Raw genomic sequence first — 25934 nt, 5'->3', positions numbered from 1 at the left:
CCCCCAAAAACTTTGCAATGAGCCCAAGTGAATACTTAACAATGAGAAAACCAAAATTTCATAATTTCACTTTCGACACTTGTGTCTCCCTGTGTTTAGTGGTGATGGTCAGTTGTCATAAATACCCTCAACTTGAACTGTTGTTGTCTGGCAGTCAGTTTTACCGGTTTAAATTTCAATTTTTTTTATGTTTTGAGTGAATTTTGTGTTTTTCTTCACTTTTTTTCTCTTTACATCAAAACCAACCGATCGATTTATGGTGACCATTCATTTGCCAGTAATAAAATCAAAATTTGTCTACACTTATCAAAAGCCAACCAACAACAACAACAAAAAACATTATAGCTGTTAAGGTTGTCTTTAATAGATGTACAACAAGTTGTACTTGAAGGGAAATGGATGTTCATTTAATGATAATTAAGTGGAATGGGTTCAAGTGCACCGCTACATGTGGTGGTCAACATGCGACACGCCATAGCCATCAAGAGCCACAACGGCCTAAGCACATGTACACGTTTTTTATTATATGGGTTGAGGGTATTCACCGTCGTACGAGTAATAATGCTTGAACCCTAACAAATGGGATTTATGAAAAAAAAGAAAATTACATAACCGTTTGATAGATATTATACAATGTTGGTTATTAATGACACCTTCGTTTTTGTGGTTTGTTTGTTATTGTTGTTATATTTTTATTCGGCTATTTGTAAACAAATAGAATGACATTTTTTCATAACACATTGATACTATTTTTGTACCTTCAGCCTTATTACTGATGAGGGTATGTACACTTTGCAACGCAAATACTGAATTTTTAAATTAATATTGCCGTCAGAGTGTAGGATTGGGATCTGTATGTAGTTTTGGAAATTTGTACTTATGTGTAAGTACCATACCGTACTTTATTTGGTACAATTTGGATTTGGGTGAACAGATAGAGCTGGAACACTGAAATCTGAAATTTGCAGAATTAAGGTATGTAGGTAGTTTTGGAAATCTGTACTTTTGGATGAACCGATAGAGCTAGAATCCTGGAATTTGGAGTTAGGATCACTGTTTGAGGTTAGGATTGGGATATGAATGTAGGTTTGGAAATTTGTACTTAAAGGTTACTAAATGATACTAAATTGGATACTATTTGGATTGATGGTGAACCGATGAGGCTAGAATCATGAAATTGGGAAATATTTCTATTGGATTGTATGATGCAGATAGTAGTGGAAATTTGTACTTATGTGAACAAAATGGTACTAAATTTGATAATATTTGGTTTTAGTTGAACCGATAGATCTGAAATCCTGAAATTAGGAATTTAAATTAATGTTGGAGTGAAGGATTGGGGTATGCCTAAATTGATAGAAAATAGTAGGGGAGACTGGGGCACCTTCCACACTTTTTTTAGAGCTCTATATCTCAGTAGTTATTCAACATATATAAAAACTTTATGGCTGATTATTGTCCTCTGACACTTAACTATAAAAACTAATACCAAGAAGATATAAAAAATTAGTATTAGTTAAAAATTGTTACAGTTTTGTAAAAAAAAGTCAAATTCGCCGAATGTGCCCCAACCCGAGGTAGCTTCGGCATTTGATGGGGCACATTCGCCACCATAGTAATAGTCTGGTAATTATCATCGCCATCAGTCTGCTTGAAATTCAGATCCTCTAAAGGCTCTATTTGGTTTTTATACGCGGCACAATGTTTGAATTTTAGGGCTATATTTTCTAGCGCCGGACGTTGAAATCTGAAGGTGGCACACACCATCAGAAATAGGATTTTCGTCAATACAAGCACCTTTAGTCTTATATATGTAATTTCGAACCATATTAAAGAATTATTTTTAAAGACAAACTCAAAAACATTTTAAGGAAATAATATTGCACTATCTGTATATGGCCGAATGTGCCCCACTTCAAAATGCCGAATCTACCCCGAATGTACTTTTTATAGTTTTTTTCATTTTTTTCTATCAGTCATGTAAAAACATTATATTTTTAAATATTATAATGTGATAGACCCATTCTTAAACGGATGGTGACTGAAGATGAGAAATGGATCACATACGATAACCCTGTGCAACAGAAGAGGTATCGTGTTCCAACGCTAGGCCACACTTCGGGATCTTGGTTGGGTAGTTTTAATGTATCCGCCATACAGTCTGGACTTGGCACCAAGCGATTTTCATATTTTCCTTGCATTGCAAAATTTTTTAATGATAAAAAATCGGTATCTTGGGAGGATTGTGAAAATCGACTAGTAGAGTTTGTGTGAAGGTGTGATTTGAGTTTGAGAGAAATATTGCGATGTACAAAGTTTGGATCAAATCGAACATTCGTCTAATATTGGATTTATAAATATTGCAATTTTTGTCCCTTTGTGGGGAATGTACCAGAAGGAATTGACCGATAAGTCTCATCTCGCAAGATATATACAATTGTTTTTCAGCAAAATTTTGATAACTTTGTGCCATTTTTTGGAAGAAGTGGATCGATATTCCCAATCTTCGAACTAAAATAAAGTTTGGAAGATATAATACTATGTGCAACGTTTGGATGAAATTGCTTACCCCCTTCGACAGCTATCGTTCGCACCAGCCGGTCAAACAGATGGACATTTGTAATTCGGTCTAAAACCAATATTTCTATTTTTATACCCTACACAACTATGTTGTCAGGGTATTATAGCTTTGTGCAGCCCCAAAAGTTTGTAACGCCGCGAAATATTGTTTTTAAGTATACCGATCGTCGTACCTCGACTAGCTGAAAGATTATAATTTGTAAACACGATACAGGCCACAGTTATGGATCTTCACGAAATTTTGCATGTAAGATGGGTTCTGGCCAATGAAGACCCCTATTGTTTTTGGGAAAGATCGGCTAATATTTAGGGGATGAAATGGACCAAATACTAAACTTTTGTCGGTTTTTCTGATCGCTCCAGAGGCCGCAAAAATGGCCCGAACATCGTGAAATTTTGCATGGAGAAGGGGATCGGGCCAAAGAATAAGCTTGCCTGTTTTGATAAAGATCGGTCAATATTTAGCGGGTCAAATGGACCTTGACTTTTGTGTGAAAAATGACAAAATTTGTATTCTATAGCGTATATATTTACCCCTGAAGGACATAGACCCGAGAAGTTGATATTATACCCAAGAGCAGTGGTTGACCTTTAAATTAATACCAATTATATTTTTGTATGTGCTCGGATGTGGGAGTTACACCTAAATATTCACAGGTATCTCCGTATTCCTATATCTCCGTATTCCTACTATAGCACTGATCGCTTTCAAATGTTTCATGAGGTTCCAGTTATGGTCAAGGACAACGCGTATAATTTTCGGTGATGATCAGATAATAATGTTGGAATGAATTGGACCAAAAACTTAATTTTTTGTGTTATTTTCGAGTCGATCTATAGACCACAAATGAAAGCCGAACATCACAACACAACCCACGGTGAAGGGAATCTGGACAATAGCTGTACTGAATACGCGTAATATTCGGAAAATATGTCAGTGTGAGGAAGAGAAGCTGTTTACCTCTAATCGGGCAAGAGGGTGCAAAAATCACGAAATATTGCCCAGGCTCAGAATAAACATCCGCAGAAAATTTGAGTTCTGTGGTAGTTGTGTAGGGTATCGTATGGTCGGCCCTGTCCGACTATACTGCTCCGCTCACTGGTTGATTTTTGATTTGATTTATATGAGTCCCTTATTTTGAAAGTGGTTTAAGTCCATTTTTCTTATATTAAGATATTTATAGGTTTGGGTTTGATTTGTTTCAAAATAATGAGACATTGGTCATAGAAATCGATGAACACACGGCGTTTTTATTTGCAATTACTTAACTGTAGGTGTGTTATTTTGAATCGAGTGTATTTCTTTGCAAAAAAAAATCGCAAGCAAAATATTGAATAATATCGAAGTGCCAAAACAATCCGAAATGTACAATTTCTAAAATTGAATTATTATATGTCTTTCAAAAGAGAGCTTCTAAAGAACAAGAAAACCTGGACAAAGTAAGAGTTTAAAGCTCCTTGAAGAAGAAGCAATGCGGTAATTTTTGACGTCGGACGCTTCAAGAGGACAGGCAGGATCGGATACAAAATATCGAAATATGAATGGCAACGAGCGCAACGATCAATTTGGATTCAATGAAGGAACATGACCTAGGAGCAAGACGAATGGATATGCAAAGAGGATACACCCGCCCTCAATTAACCGAAACATAACCAAACCGGATTGCAGACTAATTGGTCTTTATACAGACCTATGGTCTCTTAGCAGCCTTTATAAAGACCTGTGCCCTCTATACAGACCAATTCGACTGTATAAATCCCTGTTTTATATACATACCAAATGGACTGTATACACACCTGTGGTTTCTATACTGACCTGTAGTCTCTCTGCTGACTTCTCTATACACTTTCAATCGACCTTTATACTGACCAATTGGTCTTTATAAGGTCCTGGGGTTTAAATACAGACATATTCATCTTTATAAATCCAAATTTAAGTGGAAGTACCTTTAAAAATCGTATTGAAAATGCTTGGGTTATAATTAAAAGGCTGGTAAGAAATTAATCAGTCTGTGAACTATTAAATTCTATCACGCAAAAATAATAGAATAAATGTCATAATTAATTGAAAGTGGGATGTGGGATGAAATGCTAAATTAAATAAAATGGTTAAAAACAATAACATTTATTTTTAAGTATCTCAGTTCCTTTTATTTTTTAATTAAAAATAAAGAATAAGCGATTTTACACATTTTTCAACACAATAAAATTATAATTTTTATGGGAGTTAGAGAGATTTGAAAATTAAATTTTAATATTTTAACATTAGACTTTAACATGTGTTCAAGGTTTTAAGATTTTATCTAATCTTAGCTAAAAACTCACCATGAAGTTGTACAAAGGTCATAACCCTACTGTTTATACGTCGGCCAAACATACTGATTCTTTCTTCGGCCATTTTTTCTTTAAACATTTATTTACATAAATCCGTAAAACTTATATAACCAAGAAGACGCAAAGTGTGTTAAAGTAACAAGATTAATTAAAAAATATAACAGCCCATAACACACCTATCATTGTCATACATCTGCAAATGTTAAATTTATAAAAACAAACGAACAACTTACCTCTTGTATAAAATGGGTGTGGTCCACTTTTTTTGCTTTTTCCTGCAATAAATTGAATTTATCAATTAATTGAAATTAAAAATAGAACACGTTTAATGCATACAACATGTTGTACTTAATAAAAATAACAAGTAAGACTCAGGTTAAAATTGTGATAAGGCCCCGGATGGGTGCTATCACCAGAAATTTCTTCAATATATAAATATGACACCGGGCTGGCAATGAACTATCAATCAGAAAGCAATTGGAAGCAAATAAAATGCATAAAGGTAATTTTAGAATAACTACATTGAATAATAAACAATTAATTTCAAAATCTTTCCAACAGTTTCTGTAGTTGTTCTTTGCGCCCTTGTGGCCTTTGTCTCCGCTGCCGAAGTACAAATGGGCCATTTCGAACCCCAAGATATTTATGCTGAACCCAATTGTGCCATTGTCAAGGATCACAGCCGCATGTTCCGTGATATTTCAGATCCCACCCACTATTGGATTTGCCCCGAGGGTCAAGCCAAGGCTTCCTATATTCAATGTCCACCAAATGAGGCCTTCATGGAAAAACCACAAAAGTGTGTCCCATGGGAAGAATGGAAGTGGGTTGAACCTTACACTAAATAAGTGATGAATAATAATTTATTAAACACGATTTGGGTTTTGAGTATTGAATAAATAAAACGATGTTAATAGAAAAAAAATTCGTTTTTTTTTTAATTTTAAAGTATTTTTTATCAAATAGCTGCAGAGGTGTAAAAAATCCCTAAAGGCGTGGATTTTTTAGTTTTAAGCATCTTCAATATTTTTCTAGCATCACTTGAGGCGTGGATTTTTTAAAGAATATTTTTTCTAGCATCACTTGAGGCGTGGATTTTTTAAAGAATATTTTTTCTAGCATCACTTGAGGCGTGGATTTTTTAAAGAATATTTTTTCTAGCATCACTTGAGGCGTGGATTTTTTAAAGAATATTTTTTCTAGCATCACGTGAGGCGTGGATTTTTTAAAGAATATTTTTTCTAGCATCACTTGAGGCGTGGATTTTTTAAAGAATATTTTTTCTAGCATCACTTGAGGCGTGGATTTTTTAAAGAATATTTTTTCTAGCATAAATAGGTTTTTTACAAAAATGTTCTTGAATCGAAGTGAAATCACGAGTCCTACGATCCTATAATAAGTTTAGGGCTTCAACTAGCTCATCCGAAAACAGGGAAATTTCGGCTTCAAAATGTCAGCATCCGGCTTAGTTGTATGCAGTGGAAATATCGAAAAATCATATATAGAACCAATATGGTGTTCTTCAATTCAGTCGTTGAACACAAGTCTGTAAATGGTGTCATAAATTAGCAAAAGAAAAAAAATTCTTGGCTTCAGCATATTTTTACCCATTTTTACAACCTCCATTCTTGATCAGTGTAAAAACATTTTTTAACCGAATCGGCTGTAGTTTGATATTTTGGGTTTACCAAAATTTATTTACCAAAAATTATTAACATTGGTCCTCGTTTCAGTGCGGCCCCTATATTACGGTCATCCTCCAATTAACAGTAATAAAGTTAATAAAGTGAAATTTGAAAATAAGTGTATGCATAGTAAAACAATATGATGATGTGATTTTTTAATCGTGGTCGTTCAAATTTGATAACGTTTAAGAATTAAATCACTCGTTTAAGAATTAAATCACTCAAATAATCAAAGTAAATAATAGAAAAATGACAAATAATTAAAGTAAGTTAAAAACCAGTCGGACGGGGCCGACCATATGATACCCTACACTACCTCCACGAAAGTCTAACTTTCTATGATTTTATGTTCTGAGCTTGGCCAATATTTCGCAATATTTGCACCCTCTTGACGGACTAGAGGTAAACAAATATTAATAATATTCAGCACAGTCTTACTTGTCCAGATTCCCTTCACCCTTTGTGTTGTGAAGTTCGGCTATCAATTGTGGCCTATAGATCGACTTCAAATTACACAAAAAATTAAGTTTTCGGTCCACATTATCCCAAAACTATTATCGGATCATCACCGAAAATTATAAGCGTTGTCCTTGACCATAACTGGGACCTCATGAAACATTTCAAAGCGAACATCGCTACATTTCCGCCATCCAGTGTGGTAATGGTGTTTACTAAATAATGTCTGAATACGTAAGCACCTGTAAATATGACTGTGTACCTCCCCCATCCGGGTACATACGACAATATAATTGGTATCGATTTAAAGGTCAACCACTCCTCTGCGATATACTATCAACATAAATATATACAAATAGAATACAAATTTTGTCATTTTTCACACAAAAGTCAGGGTCCATTTGACACGCTTAATATTGATCGATCTTTATCAAAACAGGCATGCTTATTCTTTGGCCCTATCTTCTGTAAAAATTCGCGATTCCCTGAAAAATTCGCGATGTTTGGGCCATAATTGCGGCCTCTGAAGCTACCAGAAAAATGGACAAAAATTTAGTATTTGGTCCATTTCATACCCTAAATTTAACGGATCTTTACCAAAAACAATAGGAGTCTTCATTGGCCAGAACCCATCCTACATGCAAAATTTCGTGAAGATTGGTTCATGACTGTGGCATGTATCGTGTTTACAAATTATATTGGACAGACGGACGGACACACATGTCTAGATCGACTCAGCTAGTCGAGATATGGCGATTGGTATACTTAAAGGTGGGTCTAGGACCAATATTTCGCGGTATACAAACTTTTGGGGCTGCACAAAGCTATAACACCCTGACAACATAGTTGTGTAGGGTATAATAAGTGCAATATTTAAAATGTAATGAAAGAAATTACATCTTCATTTTTATTTTTTCAATAGATCAATAAAACAGCTCTTGAAAATGTTGGAAAAAAAAACCAACGAAACGTCGAGCAAAATATATCGTTTTATAGTCATAAAAAATATCTGACCAAAAAAGCCCAACAAAAAACATAAAGATTTAATAAGGAAAAACTCTCAGTTTGTGAACGAATTTCCGTTATAAATCCTTAAAAGTCGTAGAACTATTCTATAGCTAACGATGGTGTAGGATAACGCGTGAAAAAAATATTCTTTGATTCTCAATGGGTCCCTCCCCAAGTGAAATCCTGGCTACGTCCCTGCCCTGTACCACAGTGTGGTGAAAAGCATAGACATCAAGCGGATACTTTTGACTGTGACTTACTGTATATTCCCTAGAAATGGGCCGTGTGTATTTATGGTAAATATATATAAAATTGTTAAAAAAACATGACGTCATTTGATCTCGGTAAAAATCTTACCCAACAGGTAACCAATTAAAATACACATATCAGTAAAAAAAAATTTTTAAGAGAACTGAGTAGCTGTCATAACGGAACCCAAAGGGGTAGTTCTATATGCGTGATATATATTTTTTTATTTCATATAAATAAACGTGATTTTAGTCAATAATAAGCAAAAGTTCTTTCATTTCTACCACAACAAATCATTTTTAGAGAAAAGAGACAAAAAATCATAACTGCACACTAAGTAGCCATAAGGCTTTGAGTAATATACGAGTGAAGGCTTTGAGTAATATACGAGTAAATTTATAAATATAAAGCTATCATACCAATAGGGAATATTTCCACTCCTCCAAAATGTTGGCGCACAATATTCTTTATTTTTTAATGATCATTAATTGTATAAGAATGCAGTGCGACTGCAAAGGACACCATCAATTAGGTATTTGTTTTTCTACACAACTAAATTAAGTCTACAGGGATTTAAACACAATCATCCTAAAATAAGCTAAAATAATATTTTTTTAGCGTACAAAAATCATTATAAAATTGAGTTTCCAACGATTAAGAATGTTTTGCAAAATTGCGATACTACTGATATTCGGTTGCATTTTTATTAGAGCAGCAGAATCTGACAGCAAAATCGGTCCAATTTTACAATATAATGAGCACAGTGCTTCGAAGGATACATACCACGCCAAGAATATGACAACTTTGATAAATACTATTGCCGAATTTTGGAACATATCATCAGTGTATGTAATTTATAATTCCCGGATATCGGAAAATAATTTCATTCAAGATGTTTTGAAAGAATTACATCGGAGGCATACCTATTTACATGGATTGCCGCAAATGTTGTTGCGTGAAGTGGACATAGAGAAGCCTTTCTATGAGATTGCCGATATAAATTCCAGTACTTTGGTATTGACTCTGATGAATAGTGTCTATGATCATGTGGTGGAGGCAACAGCGTATGCTATACGTAAATATAGATCCGGTTTTACAATATATCTGCTACTCACCTATACATATACGGAAGATCATATCTATTTATTTGAACAATTATGGAGATATCAGCTGCGCCGACCATTGGCAATTGTCAATGGTAAAGATCTGCTGACTATGCAGCCGTATCCGGAATTGGAATTTGTTAATGTGACGGGGTATCCTATGCGAAATTGGTTTCCTATTGTGGAAGGGGTTAAGGATTTTAAGGGTTACATTTTGCACATGCCCGTACAAACTGATATACCGGCCACATATTTTTATTTGGATAGTCGTACACGAAAATTTGCTGCCGATGGTTTGGCTGCCTGGATTGTGCGGGAGTTAATGTCACGCCTCAATGTCACCCTGGAGGTACGCCCTTTAAGTATCGACAATTCCTATATTTTTAATTATCGTCGAATTTTTGAATTGCTGCGTAGTGGAGAGATTGAGCTGAGTCCCCATTTGGTGCCGACTATTGGCCTTGACCCCGACATTGATTTTACTTACCCATATAAGACCACATCCCGCTGCATTATGAGGCCACGGCCACAAACTTCGAATATTGTATTTGTAAGTTTTATCGATTGGAAATTGTGTGTGTTTTTGGCCATATTTGTGGCTATATATGAGGTGCTGTACAAGCTCTACCCTCTATATAATACCAAGGTAGAGCGTGTTTACAGCTGGCATCAACATCGTTCATTTTATATTCTATGTATTATTTTGGGTATCCCGGTACCACATTTTAAATTTGAACCCCCCTTGGGTAGATGGCGTTGCTTTGTGTTCTTGCGGATTTTGATTATCTATTTTCTGATTGCCTTCAGCGGAAATTATATTTCACAAATCTGCTCAAGTTGCCTAACTTCGCTTTTGACGGCAAATTTACTCAACGGTCCAGCCACACATTTGCGCGATGTTTTCTCCGCCAAAGTTCCGATAATAATGCGCCACTTTGATGCCAAGGCTTTTTTGGATTATCATGAAATCGGTTCAGTGGACCTACAATATTTTATTAATTTTTCCAACCAAGATGTTCAAAAATATCGTTCCCAACTCAATCCCGCATTTATGTATTTTGCGACCAGGGAGGAATATGCCGTGATCGATGAACAACAGCGTTATTTGCAGACCAAACGTTTTCAATTTTCAAGCGTATGTCATGGCCCATATCCGCTACAATTTCAACTACGTGCCGATAGTCATTTCGGAAATTTGTTTCATTTCTTTATTCTTCGTTTGCATGAGTCGGGAATATATGATCATCATAAAAGTACGCTGTTTGAAAGGGCCCAGAAGCAGGGCATAATTAATTATGTACGTGACGAAGATGGGCAGATGCCACCGAAAACGACTATCACAGTTACAACTCTATCGGCAATGCTTTACGTATTGGGTGTGGGTTATATCAGCAGCTTTATGGCCTTTATTTACGAATTATATGGGGAAAAAGTATGGAGTCAAATCAAAAGGTTTCATGTTCTACAAAGGAGTTCGAAGGACACAGTTGAGGTTTAAGCTTTTGAAATTGTACACACCTCTATTTTACAACACATTATTTTTTATTAAATGTTTTATGAATCCAATAAATGTTAATCTCTAATAAAACTTCAATTATCTAAATAAAATCTAAAAAAAAATCCTTAAAAACTTTATTTAAAGAATCCACGCCGGAATGCTAAATTATAGCCACTATAGATTACTGAAAATACGTCGAGTCCCGCAAAAAGTCAATCGATTTGCCAACATCAACCAATTTCTTCTCTTCTTTGGCCAGAACCGGTCCTACATGCAAAATTTCGTTAAGATGGGTCCATAACTGTGACCTACATCGACTCATATAGTCAATATATGATGGGTCTACGACGAATATTTATGTTGTGTTAGACCCGTGTTTCAACCTAAATGACTATAGTTTGCTATTTTTCATTTTAAAGCTTAATTCGTATTTACCACGTATTTACCCCCACATCTACGTTCCGATCGATTTTAGGCATTTTTATACCCTCAACCATAGTATGGAGGGTACATTAATTTTGTCATTCCGTGTGTAACTCATCGAAATATTAATTTCCGACCCTATAAAGTATATATATTCTTGATCAGGGTAAAATTCTAAGACGGTCTAGTCCGTACGTCCGTCTGTTGTAATCACGCTATCTTCTGAAGGAATTGAGATAGGGTGCTGAAATTTTGCATAGGTTTGTCTTTAGTCTGCAGGCAGGTCAAGTTCGAAGATGGGATATATCAGTCCACATTTAGGCATAGCTCCCATATAACAGTACCCCCAATTTTCGGTATTATGGGGTTCTTGAGCGCGTTTTTCAACCGAATACGCTGAAATTCGGTACATTGAGTTCTTATTGGGTACTAAATGTCTCCACAAAAAATTATAAATATAGGTCCATTTTTTCTGGTAGCCCCCATATAACGGCACCTCCTGATTTTCAGTATTTTGGGGGTTTTGATTGTATTTTTACATCGAATTGGCTGTAATTTAATATTTTGAGTTCTTAGTAGGTACCAAATCTCTCCACAAAAAATTATAAATATAGGTCAATTTTTTCGGATATCCCCCATATAAGGGTACCCCCAATTTTCTGTATTTTGGGGTTCTTGAGCGCGCTTTTCAACCGAACTCGCTGAAATTTGGTACATTGGGTTCATATTGGGTACCAAATATCTCTACTAAAAATTATAAATATCGGCCCACTTTTTCTGGTAGCCCCAAATTGTTGGTTTTTTGAGGTTCTTGAGCGCGATTTTCAACCAAATTTGCTGAAATTTGGTACATTTGGTTCTTATAGGGTACCAAATATCTCTATTAAAAATTATAAATATCGGTCCACTTTTTCATTTCAAATACCTGTCAGTATACCTGTGGTGGAGGGTATCCAAAGTTCGGCCCGGCCGAACTGAACTCTTTTTCTCTTGTTATATCTCTGATTTATTCAGGTAACAAGGGAAAAGGAATTGATGAAGATCTGCGGCGAGTCCGTTACTACTTGCCGGTCAAATTAAGAACACCAATACGACTGTTTGAATTTTAGTTTTTATTTGATGAAATATTGTGCGCATAACACACATATAAAGTGTTGAGTACATATTTATAAATTATTTTTTTAATAAACTTAGACCACGTTTCGAATATAATTCGATTAAAAATACAACGAAACTAGAGATATAACCCGCTACCAGAATATACTTTATAGCCGCCAGAGTATTTAATGTGATATTCATATTGATTTTCGTAGTAACATCATTGACCTCTTCCCTTATGTAATCAATTTTACCATGTTTCTTGGCCCTTTGAAATAGCGTTTGCCTCTGGTATTTCGTAATACCAGCCTCACGTAGGCGAAGTACGAAAAGTTGTAACAACGGCAGGAAATGGTTATCGGAGGCCAATTGAAACTGCAGAGGATATGGACCATGACACACATCAGTCAGGATGAAACGTTTGGTGTGTAAATAACGTTGCTGTTCATTGATGACGTCAAATTCGGGACGGGTTATCAGATACATAAAGGAGGTATTAAGCTGCGAACGATGCTCATAAACCGTCTCATATGAAGCCTTCACAAAATGTTGCTGATCATCGGTATTAATTTTGAAATATTTCATAAAAAACTCGGCATCAAATGGCCGCATTATAATCGGTATATTGGAGGAGAGTATTTCCTGTAATTTTGGTGAGGGAGTTTTGAAATAGCTGGCGGTGAGGAATGAAGATAAATTACTGGAGAATAGCGTAGAACTATAATTCCCAGTAAATGTGATCAGGAAGTATAGCAATAAAATTCTAATGAATGGTATGGAACGTAGACGTTTCAACGTCGGTCTGGGTATTGCTGGCATCGGAACACCTAATAGAATACAAATTATATAGAAGGGACGATAAAGGTGTGGGCAATTCGAACGATTTGAACAGTATTCGAGGTAGGTATGCCATACAAATTCGTAGATGAGTAGCATAACTGTTAGAAATAAAAACAATTTCCAATTCAAGAATTTTCGAAAAGCTATGATGTGTTCTCTGACTGGAGGCATCATTATACAACGCGTGGTAGTCGTGTAGGGATAGCTAAAATCGAATTCGGGTTCATATTTAACAAATGACACTACGTGGGGGCTTATTTCCATTTCTCCACTACGCAGCAGCTGACAAATTTGATGGGAATTTATGAAATACGTATGGTTATAGTGTAAGGGATATACATTGAGGGAGACATTCAGGCGGGCCATTAGCTCATTTATAATCCAGGCAGCCAAGCCGTCAGCTATGAATTTTCCACTCCTCTCATCTTTATAAATATAGGTGGAAGGAATATCACTTTGTATTGGCATATTCATGGTATATCCTCGGAAATCCCTAATGCCATCAACTCTGGGAAACCATTCTGCCATAGGTTGTAAGGTCACATTAACAATTCTCAATATCGGATATGGATCTATGGTTAATACATTTCTAGCATTCATAATAACTAAAGATCTTCTCAGCTGGAATTTCCACAATTGTCGAAATAAATATTCGAAATATTCCACATAGGTGAGGGTATGTAGGAGATAAATCGATGGAACCGTTCTACGATTACGTGTTAGCATGGCTGTTGTTTTCAAAATATTATCATAAACCGTATGCATTAGGGTTAGCACCAAGGTTTTTGCATCCACTCCTGGAATATCATATAATGGCTTCTGAACATCTACATCTCTGAAAGTCATTCGTGGTATGCATTCCGAATAATTATTTTTCTGGTGAAGTTCATTTAAAAACTCCATGGCTAGATGATTATTTTCCAAATTGCTACCATAAATTATGACAATTGTTGTCAGATTCCAAAATGCGGAAACTTTATTAATTAGTTCTGCCATGTTCTTTGGTTGGAAAATTCCCCGTTTTTCAAATCGATTTTCTGATGATAGAATTTTGTAGAATTTATTTTCGCCGGTTGATTGTTTTGTAAAAAGGCAAAATGTTAATAAAAATATGAATATTTTTAAATTCATTACTAAATATTTATGGAACTGTACTTGTTATTTATAAGTGCTTTAGTTTTGCAATGATTGACATTTTATCCTTTCAAGTCGGATATTTGTTCGATGTACTTATTTGTCTGGATGATGATGGATAATTACAACTTCAAAAGTGTAAATAGTGAATTGATGGAACGCTTTTATACTTTGTATGGAAAAGTAAATGCCAGTTTGAAACAAATTAAAAATCCCTTGATGATTGCTAGATTCTGACAGAAGCAGGGCCGCGGAGTCAATGTACTTTTGTGTAGACTCCCATGCTTTGTGTAGACTCATGTTTCACTTACTGAAATAATTATTGGGAATGTTTCACATAGTGAAATATTACCAACATTTTAAGACAATATGTAAAAATACCCTTAGGTTCGCCCGGGTTGAATTTTGTATAACATCCTCCATAAGGTGGACAATTAAAATACCAGTAATTGTTTAGGACCTTCAAAAATGGCAGGCTATGTCATGAGACTTTTTTGGTAGGAAGAATTGATACCCAATGAGAACCAATTCGGTTAAAAACTTGCTCTTACTTGCTTAATTGTTGCAGAACGTTTGTTCCATAAGTTGCGGTTCGCCCAATTTGAAATACCATGTTCCGAGATTTTGTCTTTTACTTGATCTTCCCATTGAATTCGTGGCCTTCCCCTTCTTCGTGAACCATCACTTGGCTCGCTTTTATTTGCCTTTTGAGCTGGGCATCATCATTTCATCCATTCTCACAACATGACTTAGCCAACGTAGTCACTGCAGCTCGATACGTCTGACTATGTCGATGTCCGAGAATAGATGGTATTATGGATAATTAAATCGAATTTCGACTTATCGATTAGTCGACTTTTTGTATTAAAAAGTCTGCAAGACGCAGTCGACTTTTGATCTTTAAAGAAATCGCTAAGTCGGCTATTCAAGATCGACTTTCGATATTCTTCATAATTACTTTGTTGATTACCACAAAGCTCCAATTACCCAAAAATTGCACATTCCAGAATTTTATTTTCTCTGCTGACAACAATTCATGTAAAAAATGAAATTTTTAGTATATTTTTCATTAGTCGTTAAAAACCGAAAATCGAATTTGCACAGGTTTGACAAAATCGAAAAGTCAAATGTAAAAATCGAAAAGTCTTCTTGGTCAGTTGCAAAAATCGAAAAGACTAAAAGTCAACTTTTACGCTCGACTACGTATCCCTAGATGGAAAGGCTCATCGTTCATTCGACGGGGATATTCACCGTTGACGCAGATCGGCTCATAGATCTTTCGGCGATTTTTTTCTCTCAAAAACTCCAAGACCTGCCTCATCTACTTGAGCAAGTACCCATGCTTCAGATCCGTACAACAGCACGGCTAATATCAGCATTTTGTAGATTGTGAGCTTGATCGGGCGAGAGGTGGTCTTGTTTTTGAATTGCTTACTCAGACCATAGTAGCATCTGTTGGCCAACAATATTCTTCTCCGGATTTCAAAGCTGATGTTATTAGTTTTGTTTATGGCGGTACCGAGGTATATAAAATCGCTCACCACCTCGAAGCTGTAGTTTTCATGTTCCACAGTTGGTTCTCAAATTGTTCAAAGGTGGCTGTAACCGCTCGCAATGTTCGGCCTGTTATGGCGATGTCGAGGAAGGCGAGTAACAGGTGTTGTTTGGTGCACATAGTGCCATTTCCGTACACTTTCGCATCTCGTATGACCCTATCCCGCAGGATTTTTTCTGAGTCCTCGTTCGGTATTGAAGGGCTCCGAGAGGTGCTTTTCGATTTGAACAGCTGACCTTATGCGACTTCAAGTTATCCTGCATAACCATATTAATTTTGCAGGAATGCCAAACGCAGGCATGGCTTTAAAAACCTCTGAATACATCGGGCTGTCGAATGCGGCTTTATAGTCGACGAATGGGTGAAATGTGTCGATGTGTTTTTCGTGGGTCTTTTCCAGCATTTGGCGCAGTGTGAAAATCTGTAGTGGATTTACCAAGTCCAATAATAGGATTGATAGTTGGGTTCAGTTGTTCTCCTTTTTTGAGCAGAATGCTGAGGTTACAATCATTGAGCATGCATTTCTCTAGACAAATTGTACTAACCAGTTGGTGCATGCTCCTAATCAAAGTCTAACCACCCGTCTTGAATAGCTCGGCTGGTAATCCATCGGTACCTGCTGCTATATTATTCTTCTATTCTGACCCCCTCTTGACTAGGCGGTATGTAATCTATACCGTCATCTCTAATTGGTTCTGGGATATATTCTTCACCGTTACTATTTGATACCTAATGCTTTACAAAATGCTCCTTCCAGAACCTCAACCAAGTTCCCTTCTTCATCCCTGCAGGAGGATGTGCCTGCACCAAAGCCTTCGGTTTGGTGTTTTACTCATTGGTAAAATTTCCGGACTTCATTCTGACTCCTGTACATCTCGATTTGCTCACGCTTTTCTTTTTTTCTTTTGAAAATACTTTTCTCCTAGCTTCTTTTTCTCCCGATAATTCTCTCTATTGCGTGTTGCTACTGTTTCCTGTGTTGCCTTATACGCTGCGTTTTCATCTCAGTAGTATTACGACACTCCTAATACCATGGGTTTCTTGGTGGTGGTCTTTGGTACCCAATTATTGCTATGCCATTGTGCTTCTATATTATTATCGGGACAAGGAGTGCTTTCATCAAGCAAGTGGGTAAGTTGAGCGTAGTAGGCTTCTGCTACCTGTTGTGTTTGCAGCTGTTCGACGTCGAGCTTCGGTGTTGTGTTAGATCGCACCTTTGTTGCGACATTAAGTTCGAATCTTGGCTGCTACAAGGTAGTGGCCCGAATCTATCTTCGCCCCTCGAATCGATCAAACGTCTAAAACACTTAACGAAAGCCTTCCGTCTATCACAACATGAACAATTTGAATTATCGTTGCTCGATCAGGAGAAATCCAGCTGGCCTTGTGTATATGGAGATGCTTGAATCTGGTGCTGCCAATTACCAGTTTTTTTTTATTTTTTTGCCGCGAAGTCAATCAACCTCATGCATTCTCCTATTAACCATAAATCCGCAGCCAAATTCACGTCTCTTTTTCATGACAGCTATAATACAGTGCGTAATCATCTGATTTACTTACGCCAGTCCATTTTCATCGCATTTCCTGTAAGGGAATATTATCGGCTTTGTACTTCTTGAATACATCCGCCAAGGCGAAAACTGTGCCTATTCTGTACAAGGTACGCACATTCCAAGAGCAGTATCGCAGATCGTGGTTCTTTATACGTTTGCGGGGGTCAACATTGGGGGGTTTGGTTTTCTTTTTCGTTGCTTTTTCATAGTAGGAGGGGTTTTTCGAGTGAGGGCAACTAACCCAATTGGCATTAATTTTTCATCATTCTCGAAAACTACATTCATTTTGGCCCCTGCAATGCTGGCGCTAGATTTTTTTTTTTTTTGTATATTTACCATAGGGTGGAGGGTGGCCACTATTTATATCCAACATGTAAGTGTCATCAATTACATATTTACTCTCTCAAAGTTGTAATTAAATAAATCCAGCAGAGATTTAAAATAACAACCGAACTGAATCGTTCTACTTGTGGTCATCCGAATATTGTTACTCGTCATTACAATTTATTTCAAATTGAAAGTTTGGGTTAAAAAGAAATATTTTCTGACACTTGTTTCATCATGAATTGGAATATTCTTCTAATATTGACAACAATTTGCCTCTGCACCGAACAATTGCCCAACGCCAGCAAATTCAGTAGAACTCTACAATCTCAAAAAGGAATCGCTGAAAGAAATGTATATCAACCTGAAGAGGTTGCTAAGCGGATTAACGAACTTGGTGAATTTTGGAATATGACTTCGTTATTTATTATCTACAAATGGAAATTGCAACATAGTCATTTGGCCCGGGGAATTCTACGTGAATTATATGAGAAGAAAGGTTATTTCCAACATTTCCCCAAACTCACCATGCAGGATGTGGATGTAAAAACTCCCCTATACAATATGACCGATATAAAACGTAATGCTTTGGTCTTGACGTTAATGCATAGCGTGTATGATCGGGTTTTGGAGTCCACAGCAATGGCGACACGTCATCGTAGGACCTGCTTTACAATTTATCTCCTGCATACCTTTACCTCACCCGATGATCATCGTTTTTTATTTGAGCAGCTGTGGAAATATCAGCTGAGGCGACCTTTGGTAATAGCAAATGGTCGTGATATACTGACAATGGATCCATATCCCACACTGAGAATTATAAATGTCACTTCGGAACCTTTGTCTATGTGGTTTCCCATTGTGGATGGTATTCGAGATTTCAAAGGCTATACCGTAAATATGCCCGTACAAAGTGATTACCCTTCGACGATATTTTATTTCGATGAAGTGAAACAAAAATATGTATCCGATGGTTTGGCTGCATGGATTGTAGCGGAGTTAATGTACCGGCTAAATGTCACGCTAAATATTTACCCCCTAGAAATCAACAATTCATTTGCATTGGATTCACGTCAAATCTATCTACTTATACGCAGTGGAGAATCTGAAATATCGCCTCATATTCTGTCGATTGTCAACTATAGACCGGGTGTGGACTATAGCTACCCCTTTATTTCCACCTCACGTTGCATAATGATACCAAAACCGGAAAAGCAGCAAATAACCTTTTTGGATTTTATAAATTGGAAGGTGTGTCTGACCTTGGTGGTCTTTGTTGTGATTTATGAACTAATATGGAGCCTTTACTCCGCTTATAGTTCGCATCGGAAACATCCGCAAATGGGTTGGCAGCGTTATCGTCCTTTCTACATTATTTGCATTCTCTTGAGTATTCCAGTACCCAACGTACCCCTCCAGCCCTTGAGCGGAATACGTCTTTCGAGATTTCTACGCATCTTCGTGTTATATACCGCCATTGCCTTTACGGGTATTTATATCTCTCAATTATTTTCGAGCAATTTAAGTTCCTATCTCATGGCAAATTATTTCAAAGGACCTCCGAATCGCCTGAAGGATATACTCGCCGAAAACATACCTATCCTCATGATATCATTCGATGCAAAATTTTTTACGAAATTTTTCAATATTAAAATTGCCGAAACGCATCAATTGATCGGCACCTCCTACGAGAATGTCTATGACCATTTGTCCCATTTAAATAATTCGTTTATGTATTTAATTGCCCAGGAGGAATTTGTGGCCATTGATGAGCAGCAACGTTATTTGGATCCCAAACGTTTTAGCCTTTCGACGGTTTGTCATGGACCTTATCCATTCCAATTGCTATTTCGTGCCGATAGCCATTTTTTGGAGATATTCCATTTGTTTATTTTAAGTATACGTGAGAGTGGTCTTTATCAGCATTATCGGCAAAATCTTTTTCACCGCATTAAGGATCATTTGAAAATTGATTATGTGCGGGATTTGAATAACCACAATATGACAAATCTCACCGTAAATACATTATCTGCTATGGTGATTGTCCTATCCATTGGCTATAGCCTTAGTATATTTGTATTTATTTTGGAATTAAATTTTGAAAATTTGAGGCGTTTATTTAAAAAATAGGAAGTGATATGGAACTCTTCGTAATTAAATGAAATAATTTAATATATGTATTTTCAATAAGTAGATGTGTCACCTGGTTTTATAATTTATCGCACTCAATAAATTTAATAATTAACTAATATTGTACATTTATTACTAAATAAAAAACAGTAATCACAGATTTATAGTCGAATTGAGTAGGTCCTGTGAGCTTAGGTAACATTTTACGGCAATTCTCCCACATTCCGGCCCAGTTTTTTCTCAAATAGAAAATTTTGTTTTCAGTTTCAGCACATAGTACCTGAGCTCGTGGATATTGGATGTGGAGTTCCTCAAAGTTGGGTGGCGTATGGGATGATAGATACCAAGCAACTGCCCTGATTGGCTTAAACATGGCGAAGCCCAGGCTTATCTTGGTCCCTCTTTCATATTAATTGTGGACACTGACCTCACCGTGGTACCACCTGGGGTATCTATTTTCATCACCCGATGAAATAGTGAGCTAATATGTGCTGCGAGTTCACCCATAAGAACTATAAAAAAATGGGTTGAGGTTTCGGGTTAGTTGCCCACACTCGAAAAACCGAACCTACTATGAAAAACCAAAGAAAAAGAAAACCAAACCCCCTAATGTTGACGACCCCTGCAAACGTATAAAGGACCACGTTCTGCGAATTTGCACTAGGAATGTGCGCACGTTATACAGAACAGGCGCAGTTTTCGCTTTGGCGGATGTACTCAAGAAGGTCAAAGCCGATATTATTGCTTTACAGGAAATGCGATGGAAAGGGACTGGCGTAAGTAAATCAGATGACCACGCCCTTTTTATAGCTGCCATGCCAGTAGAGAAGCGAATTGCTATAATCCCTATAAAAGCAAAGTTCTTCTACATCAGTCTTATTTGCGCCCATGCTCCGACCGAAGACAAAGATGAACAGACCAAAGACATATTCTACGAGCGCCTAGAAACAGCATAAAATTCTGCTAGGAGATTTTAATGTACAAAAATCGGAAGGAAAAAAATTCCGTCGGAAAATTCAGTCTTAATGAAGAAACATCCGACAACGGCATGAGGTTGATTGACTTCGCGGCAGAAAAAAAACATAGTAGTTACCAACATCAGATGCAAGCATTTCGATATTCACAACACCACCTGGATTTAACCTTGATTACCCACTTGCTTGACGAATACACTCCTTGTCCCGATAATAATGGCATATAATTGCCCACTACCTACAAACTGCAGCAAAAGCAACACTTGGGTACCAAAGACCACCATCAAGATCGATCAAGAGTGTCATAATTCTACTGATGTGAAAAAGGCAGAATATAGAGCAACCCTGCAGATAGTAGCAACACGTAACCCATGGTACGAAGAAAGAACAAGAAAAACGTGAGGGTTAGTAAATCCAGATGTACAGGAGTCAGAATGAAGTCCGGAAATTTTACCAACGAGTAAAACACCAAACCGAAGTCTTTGGTGCAGGCACATCCTCCTGTAGAGATGAAGAAGGACATCTGGTGACAGAAGTTGACGATCTGGAAGGAGCATTTAGAAAAGCTTCTGGTATCAAGTAGTGTCGGTGAAGAAGATACCGCAGAATCAATAAGGTGTATACCACCTAACCAAAATGAGGTCAGAGTACCAATTAATCGGTTGAAGAATAATAAAGCAGCAGTTGCCGATGGATTACCAACCGTACTATTGAAGACCGGTGGTCAGACGCTGATCAGGTGCATGCATCAACTGATTCGTACAATTTGGCTTTACACAAAAAAGGAAACAAGACGATATGTGCCAACTATAGAGGAATAAGTATCCTTCTCATCGCATATAAAGTGCTATTCAGCGTACTGCAGGAATGACTGGAGCCAATGGTCAATGACATTATTGGACCATGCACATGCGTCTTCAGACCTGGCAAATCCACCATTGACCAGATTTCCCCTCTGCGCCAGATCCCACGAAAACACATCGACACATACCACCTATTCGTCAACTACAAAACCGCATTCGACAGCCCTATCCGCCCTATGGCCGCGTTTAAGGCCATGTCTGCGTTCGACATTCCTGCAAAATTAATACGGCTATGAAGGATAACTTTAATTGGCACAAGGTCATCAGTTAAAGTCGGAAAATGGACCTCTCGGACCCCTTCAATACCGAACGAGGATTCAGATAATGTGAGAGTTTATCGTGTGACCTGTTTAACATCCTGCTGGAAAAAGTTATACGAGATGCAAATGTGAACAGAAATTGAGAAGGAGTCTGCCAAAGAGGACCAGACAGTAAATGGCGAGAAAACCAAGCTGATGGTATCAACGCGCAAGACGTCCAGTAAAATCGGACCAACTGTGGAACTTGAAAACTATAGCTTCGAGGTAGTCAAATATTTTATATAACTTGGTACCGCCACATATAAAAGTTATGACATCAGTTTTGAAATTTGGAGAAGCATAGTGGAGAAGCGTAGTGTTGCTACCATGGTCTAAGTAAGCAGTTTAGAAACAAGACCACCTTCCTTTAGGCCAAACTCCCACTCTACAAGACGCTGATACTACCCGTGCTGTTATATGGATCTGAAGCATGGGTACTTACGCAAGCTGATGAGGCAGCTCTTGGAGTGTTTCTCTGCGTTGATGGTGAATATCGCTGTCGAATAAACCATGAGTTGTGCATTATATTCTCGGACATCGACATTGTCAGATGTATTGAGCTGCAGCGACTAAGTTGGTTAGGTCATGTTGTGAGAATAGATGAGCATGCCCCAACACAATAGGCTTATAAAAGCGAGCCAACTGATGGTTCACGCAGAAAAAGAAAATGGTCTTTCAAATTGGAAGAGCCACACACAAGACCGACGCGACTGGAAATCTTTCTTAAGGGAACCCCACCCATTCTCGATTTTAATTTTTCAAGATTTTCAAAGGGCTGGTAAATCAATACCAATGCTTGTTAAGGTTTGTAACTTTGCACATATATATTTGAAGATTTAAAAGAGAAGAAAAATAATTTACAAAAAATTTTTGTTATTGCTTTGTTGTTGTTTTTTGTAATTAAAGAAAAGTCCTTATTTTTGATGGCGGGCATGATAACTCCTCACTGGAACATCGGAATCTGAAAATGCCAGCGGTGTTAGAAAGAGTACATGTCTGGCTCTCGTATGAACTAGGATTATTGACTTCGTTCTAAAATTAAAAAAATGGCGGACCTTTGAAAAAATATTTTTGGAAAATCGCCGATTTTTGACCAAAAACCAAGTTAAAAAATAAGGAAGATCTTCACCGATTGGCTTTATCCTAGTTCATACGATAGCTATACACTCACAGAGAAACGTGTAAAAATTTGGAATCGATTGGGTTATTAGGTTTTGAGTTATCGTGCCCGCCATTCGAAAAAAAATGTTTAGAGAAAAACGCGTTTAAAGTTTGAGAAGCCCTTTAGCCGTCACTTGATGCTGACACAATAAATCGGCTATATCTTCAAAAGTTCTTGAGATTTTCACTTGAAATTTTGTAGAGACATTCTTGAATTAGTGTAGAATCGAATTAAGTCAAAAACAATTTTGACCCCGAGAATGGGGTGGGTCCCCTTAAGCTTTTTTGTTCTGGCACAAGCCAGCTAAGTCAGTAAGTAATAGCAGTAACAAGACTGAAGCAGATTATGTCGTATAATAAGAAAGTTTTTTGTGGCTGTTGGAAGCCTTTGATACTATCAAATTGAGAAGACCACCCTGCAACCATGTTTGAAAACATAGGTATTTGACTACATGTGTGCCACCAGCCATATTCAGAAACAATATATCGGAATCCCGTCAAAATAAACACTTCTTCAGAGAGGTTGTGTGATAAATTCAGACGATCAGATACCATTTGCAATGACATATACGAAATGCTGAACCGCTTTATATCAAACTGGACAAAAATCATAGCTGAAATAAATCATCCATTGAATATCTTGTTCGATGTTTCTCAAATTCCAAACACAATATTAGTCCTACGTATGTAGATGTTAGCCTAATCGGAAATTAGTTTCGCATTTCTTAAAATTTTCAAGAATATAAAATATTAACACTTTTTGATGTATGGACCGGATTTTCCCTACCCTTAATCTCAGATTAACAATCTATTAAATAGTTGAGAATTTGTGTATGAGTGAGCAGAAGAATCGATAAGCTCAATCTTCAAGACCCTGTTGTCAATGGCAATACATTACACTCGCATGTTGGAATCGACCAGATACAATGCCATGGGCGATTTTATGGTTATCTATAGATGGAACTACATATATATACCAAATCTAGAAAGGTCCATACATAAAATGATAAATGGCCTATGTTTTGGGATAGCCCCCTTATAACGTTACTCCCCTATACTCCGTATTGTTTACGCTTGAGCACATTTTGGAACTAATCAGCCTAATTTTGGTATTTTGGGTTTTCACTGGGTAGAAAATCTTCCAACTAAAAAAATGTATGCACTCTTTAGAGTAGCCATATCACGCTAAAGAAAATGTTAACAATATTGGGCCCATGTTTCCGGTTTTTTTTTTCACGGTTTTTACTTTCTCATAGGGAGTCAAATTTTCCTGGCAAAAATAATCAATATCGGTTTACCTTTGATATTGTCCTGACATATAAGTTCGCACCCCATTTCGGTATTATAAAATATTATAACCGAATTTTCTCATCGAAGTGGCTATAATTTAGCATATCGGAATAAAATAAGACTTCTTTCCACAAATTATTCAATACAGGTTTCAAAATAACCCCAATAAAAATGTCCCGTTTAATTCGGTATGTTGAAGTTCCTACTTCATTTTTCAAACCTGAGTGTCTGTAATTTAGAACATTATTTTTTTTTAGAGCATGAAGAACCTACTACCACATCATCCTGCAATAACATAGTTCTCATATAAAGGTCCCAACCGACTTTACGAGTTTTTGAATGTACAAAAGTTCAGCCTGGTATAGATTTTTCTAGTAATATGGTGTTAATTAGATATAGTACAACCGTTAAGGTCCTTGAACGATTCGGAGAATTACCAATTTACTTGGTAACCGATGATTCATCATTTCTCTGCATATGTATGTTTAAGTGCTATCATTGTGACCAATATGATCTTTATCATTATCTTCTCTTTCGTGTGGAAAATTTACTGCACTGATAAACGAAACAAAAAAACGCATCACAAACGGCAGATACCACCGACATGATGTTAGACGCCTATCAGTAATTTAATTGTAACATCAAATAAAATGTTCTTAATTAATTAACAAATAATAGAAATGGTAAAAAGAAATCAGTTCATTTATCTTTGTTTAAAAATAGAAAGTAAAAAAAGGTGTGTCCCTGGTATAAAAGCCCACCATATATTTGCAAGTGAATGTGAATCTCAATTTAGAAAACAATTCTAAACTCAACGGTCTTAATAATGAAATTCTGTAAGCAAAAAATATTTTTGATTTGTAAAAAAATAATATTTTAATATTTTTGTAATTATTGTAGTAATCTGTTTGGCTTTGTTCGCCTCTGTGGCCGTTGTTGCCGTCAACGCCATTGCTGGGCAATCGGCCTGCCGTGACCCCTCAGAAGTTGGCCAAACCTATCCCCATCATTGGGATCCATCAAAATATTGGTTCTGTGAAAAATTGAATGAAAACGCTGTGGAAAAGGATTGCCCCAAGGATACCGCTTATATGCATTTGTTGAAGGCCTGCATTCCATGGCCCAATTGGGTATGGAAGAAACCCGAAAATCCACCAACATTAGCTTAAGCTATATATATTAAAAAAATTTAATTTGTGTAATTGATTTGAGTAAAAAAATTGATATGTTGTGAATTTAAATATTTATACAATTTATTTGAAATACGTGTGTTGATCATTACATTTCCACGCCTCATCTGAGGCTACTTAAAAATATTCTTTAAAAAATCCACGCCTCTTGTGAGGCTACTTGAAGAAATATTCTTTAAACCAGTAA

At 36.7% G+C, this 25934-nt stretch overlaps 4 protein-coding genes across 4 annotated transcripts; 3 read left to right on the top strand and 1 right to left on the bottom strand.

The window, feature by feature from the left end:
* The first annotated feature begins 5480 nt into the window (after positions 1 to 5480).
* On the top strand, positions 5481 to 5764 carry LOC133332131 (uncharacterized). Its single transcript, XM_061540509.1, has one exon. It carries the CDS (start codon positions 5532 to 5534, stop codon positions 5760 to 5762), a length of 231 nt encoding a protein of 76 aa, XP_061396493.1. The 5' UTR covers positions 5481 to 5531; the 3' UTR covers positions 5763 to 5764.
* A 3343-nt stretch (positions 5765 to 9107) lies between these two features.
* LOC133332129 (uncharacterized) lies at positions 9108 to 12416 on the top strand. The gene is made up of 2 exons (XM_061540508.1): positions 9108 to 9965; positions 12351 to 12416. Exons 1-2 carry the CDS (start codon positions 9108 to 9110, stop codon positions 12414 to 12416), a joined length of 924 nt encoding a protein of 307 aa, XP_061396492.1.
* A 93-nt stretch (positions 12417 to 12509) lies between these two features.
* Positions 12510 to 14270, bottom strand: LOC133332128 (uncharacterized). Its single transcript, XM_061540507.1, has one exon. The coding sequence runs from the start codon at positions 14268 to 14270 to the stop codon at positions 12510 to 12512; it is 1761 nt and encodes a 586-aa protein (XP_061396491.1).
* A 3807-nt stretch (positions 14271 to 18077) lies between these two features.
* On the top strand, positions 18078 to 25726 carry LOC133332132 (uncharacterized). Its single transcript, XM_061540510.1, has 2 exons — positions 18078 to 19908; positions 25458 to 25726. The coding sequence occupies exons 1-2, from the start codon at positions 18078 to 18080 to the stop codon at positions 25724 to 25726; spliced, it is 2100 nt and encodes a 699-aa protein (XP_061396494.1).
* The last annotated feature ends 208 nt before the right edge of the window (positions 25727 to 25934 follow it).

Source organism: Musca vetustissima, unplaced genomic scaffold, assembly GCF_032173495.1.
Source record: "Musca vetustissima isolate MV318-11 ecotype Yass unplaced genomic scaffold, APGP_CSIRO_Mvet_v1 utg47782, whole genome shotgun sequence".
NCBI classification, from domain to species: Eukaryota; Metazoa; Arthropoda; class Insecta; order Diptera; family Muscidae; genus Musca; species Musca vetustissima.
Note: the sequence above shows the minus strand (reverse complement) of the source record. Positions and strands in the feature narration are given on the sequence as shown.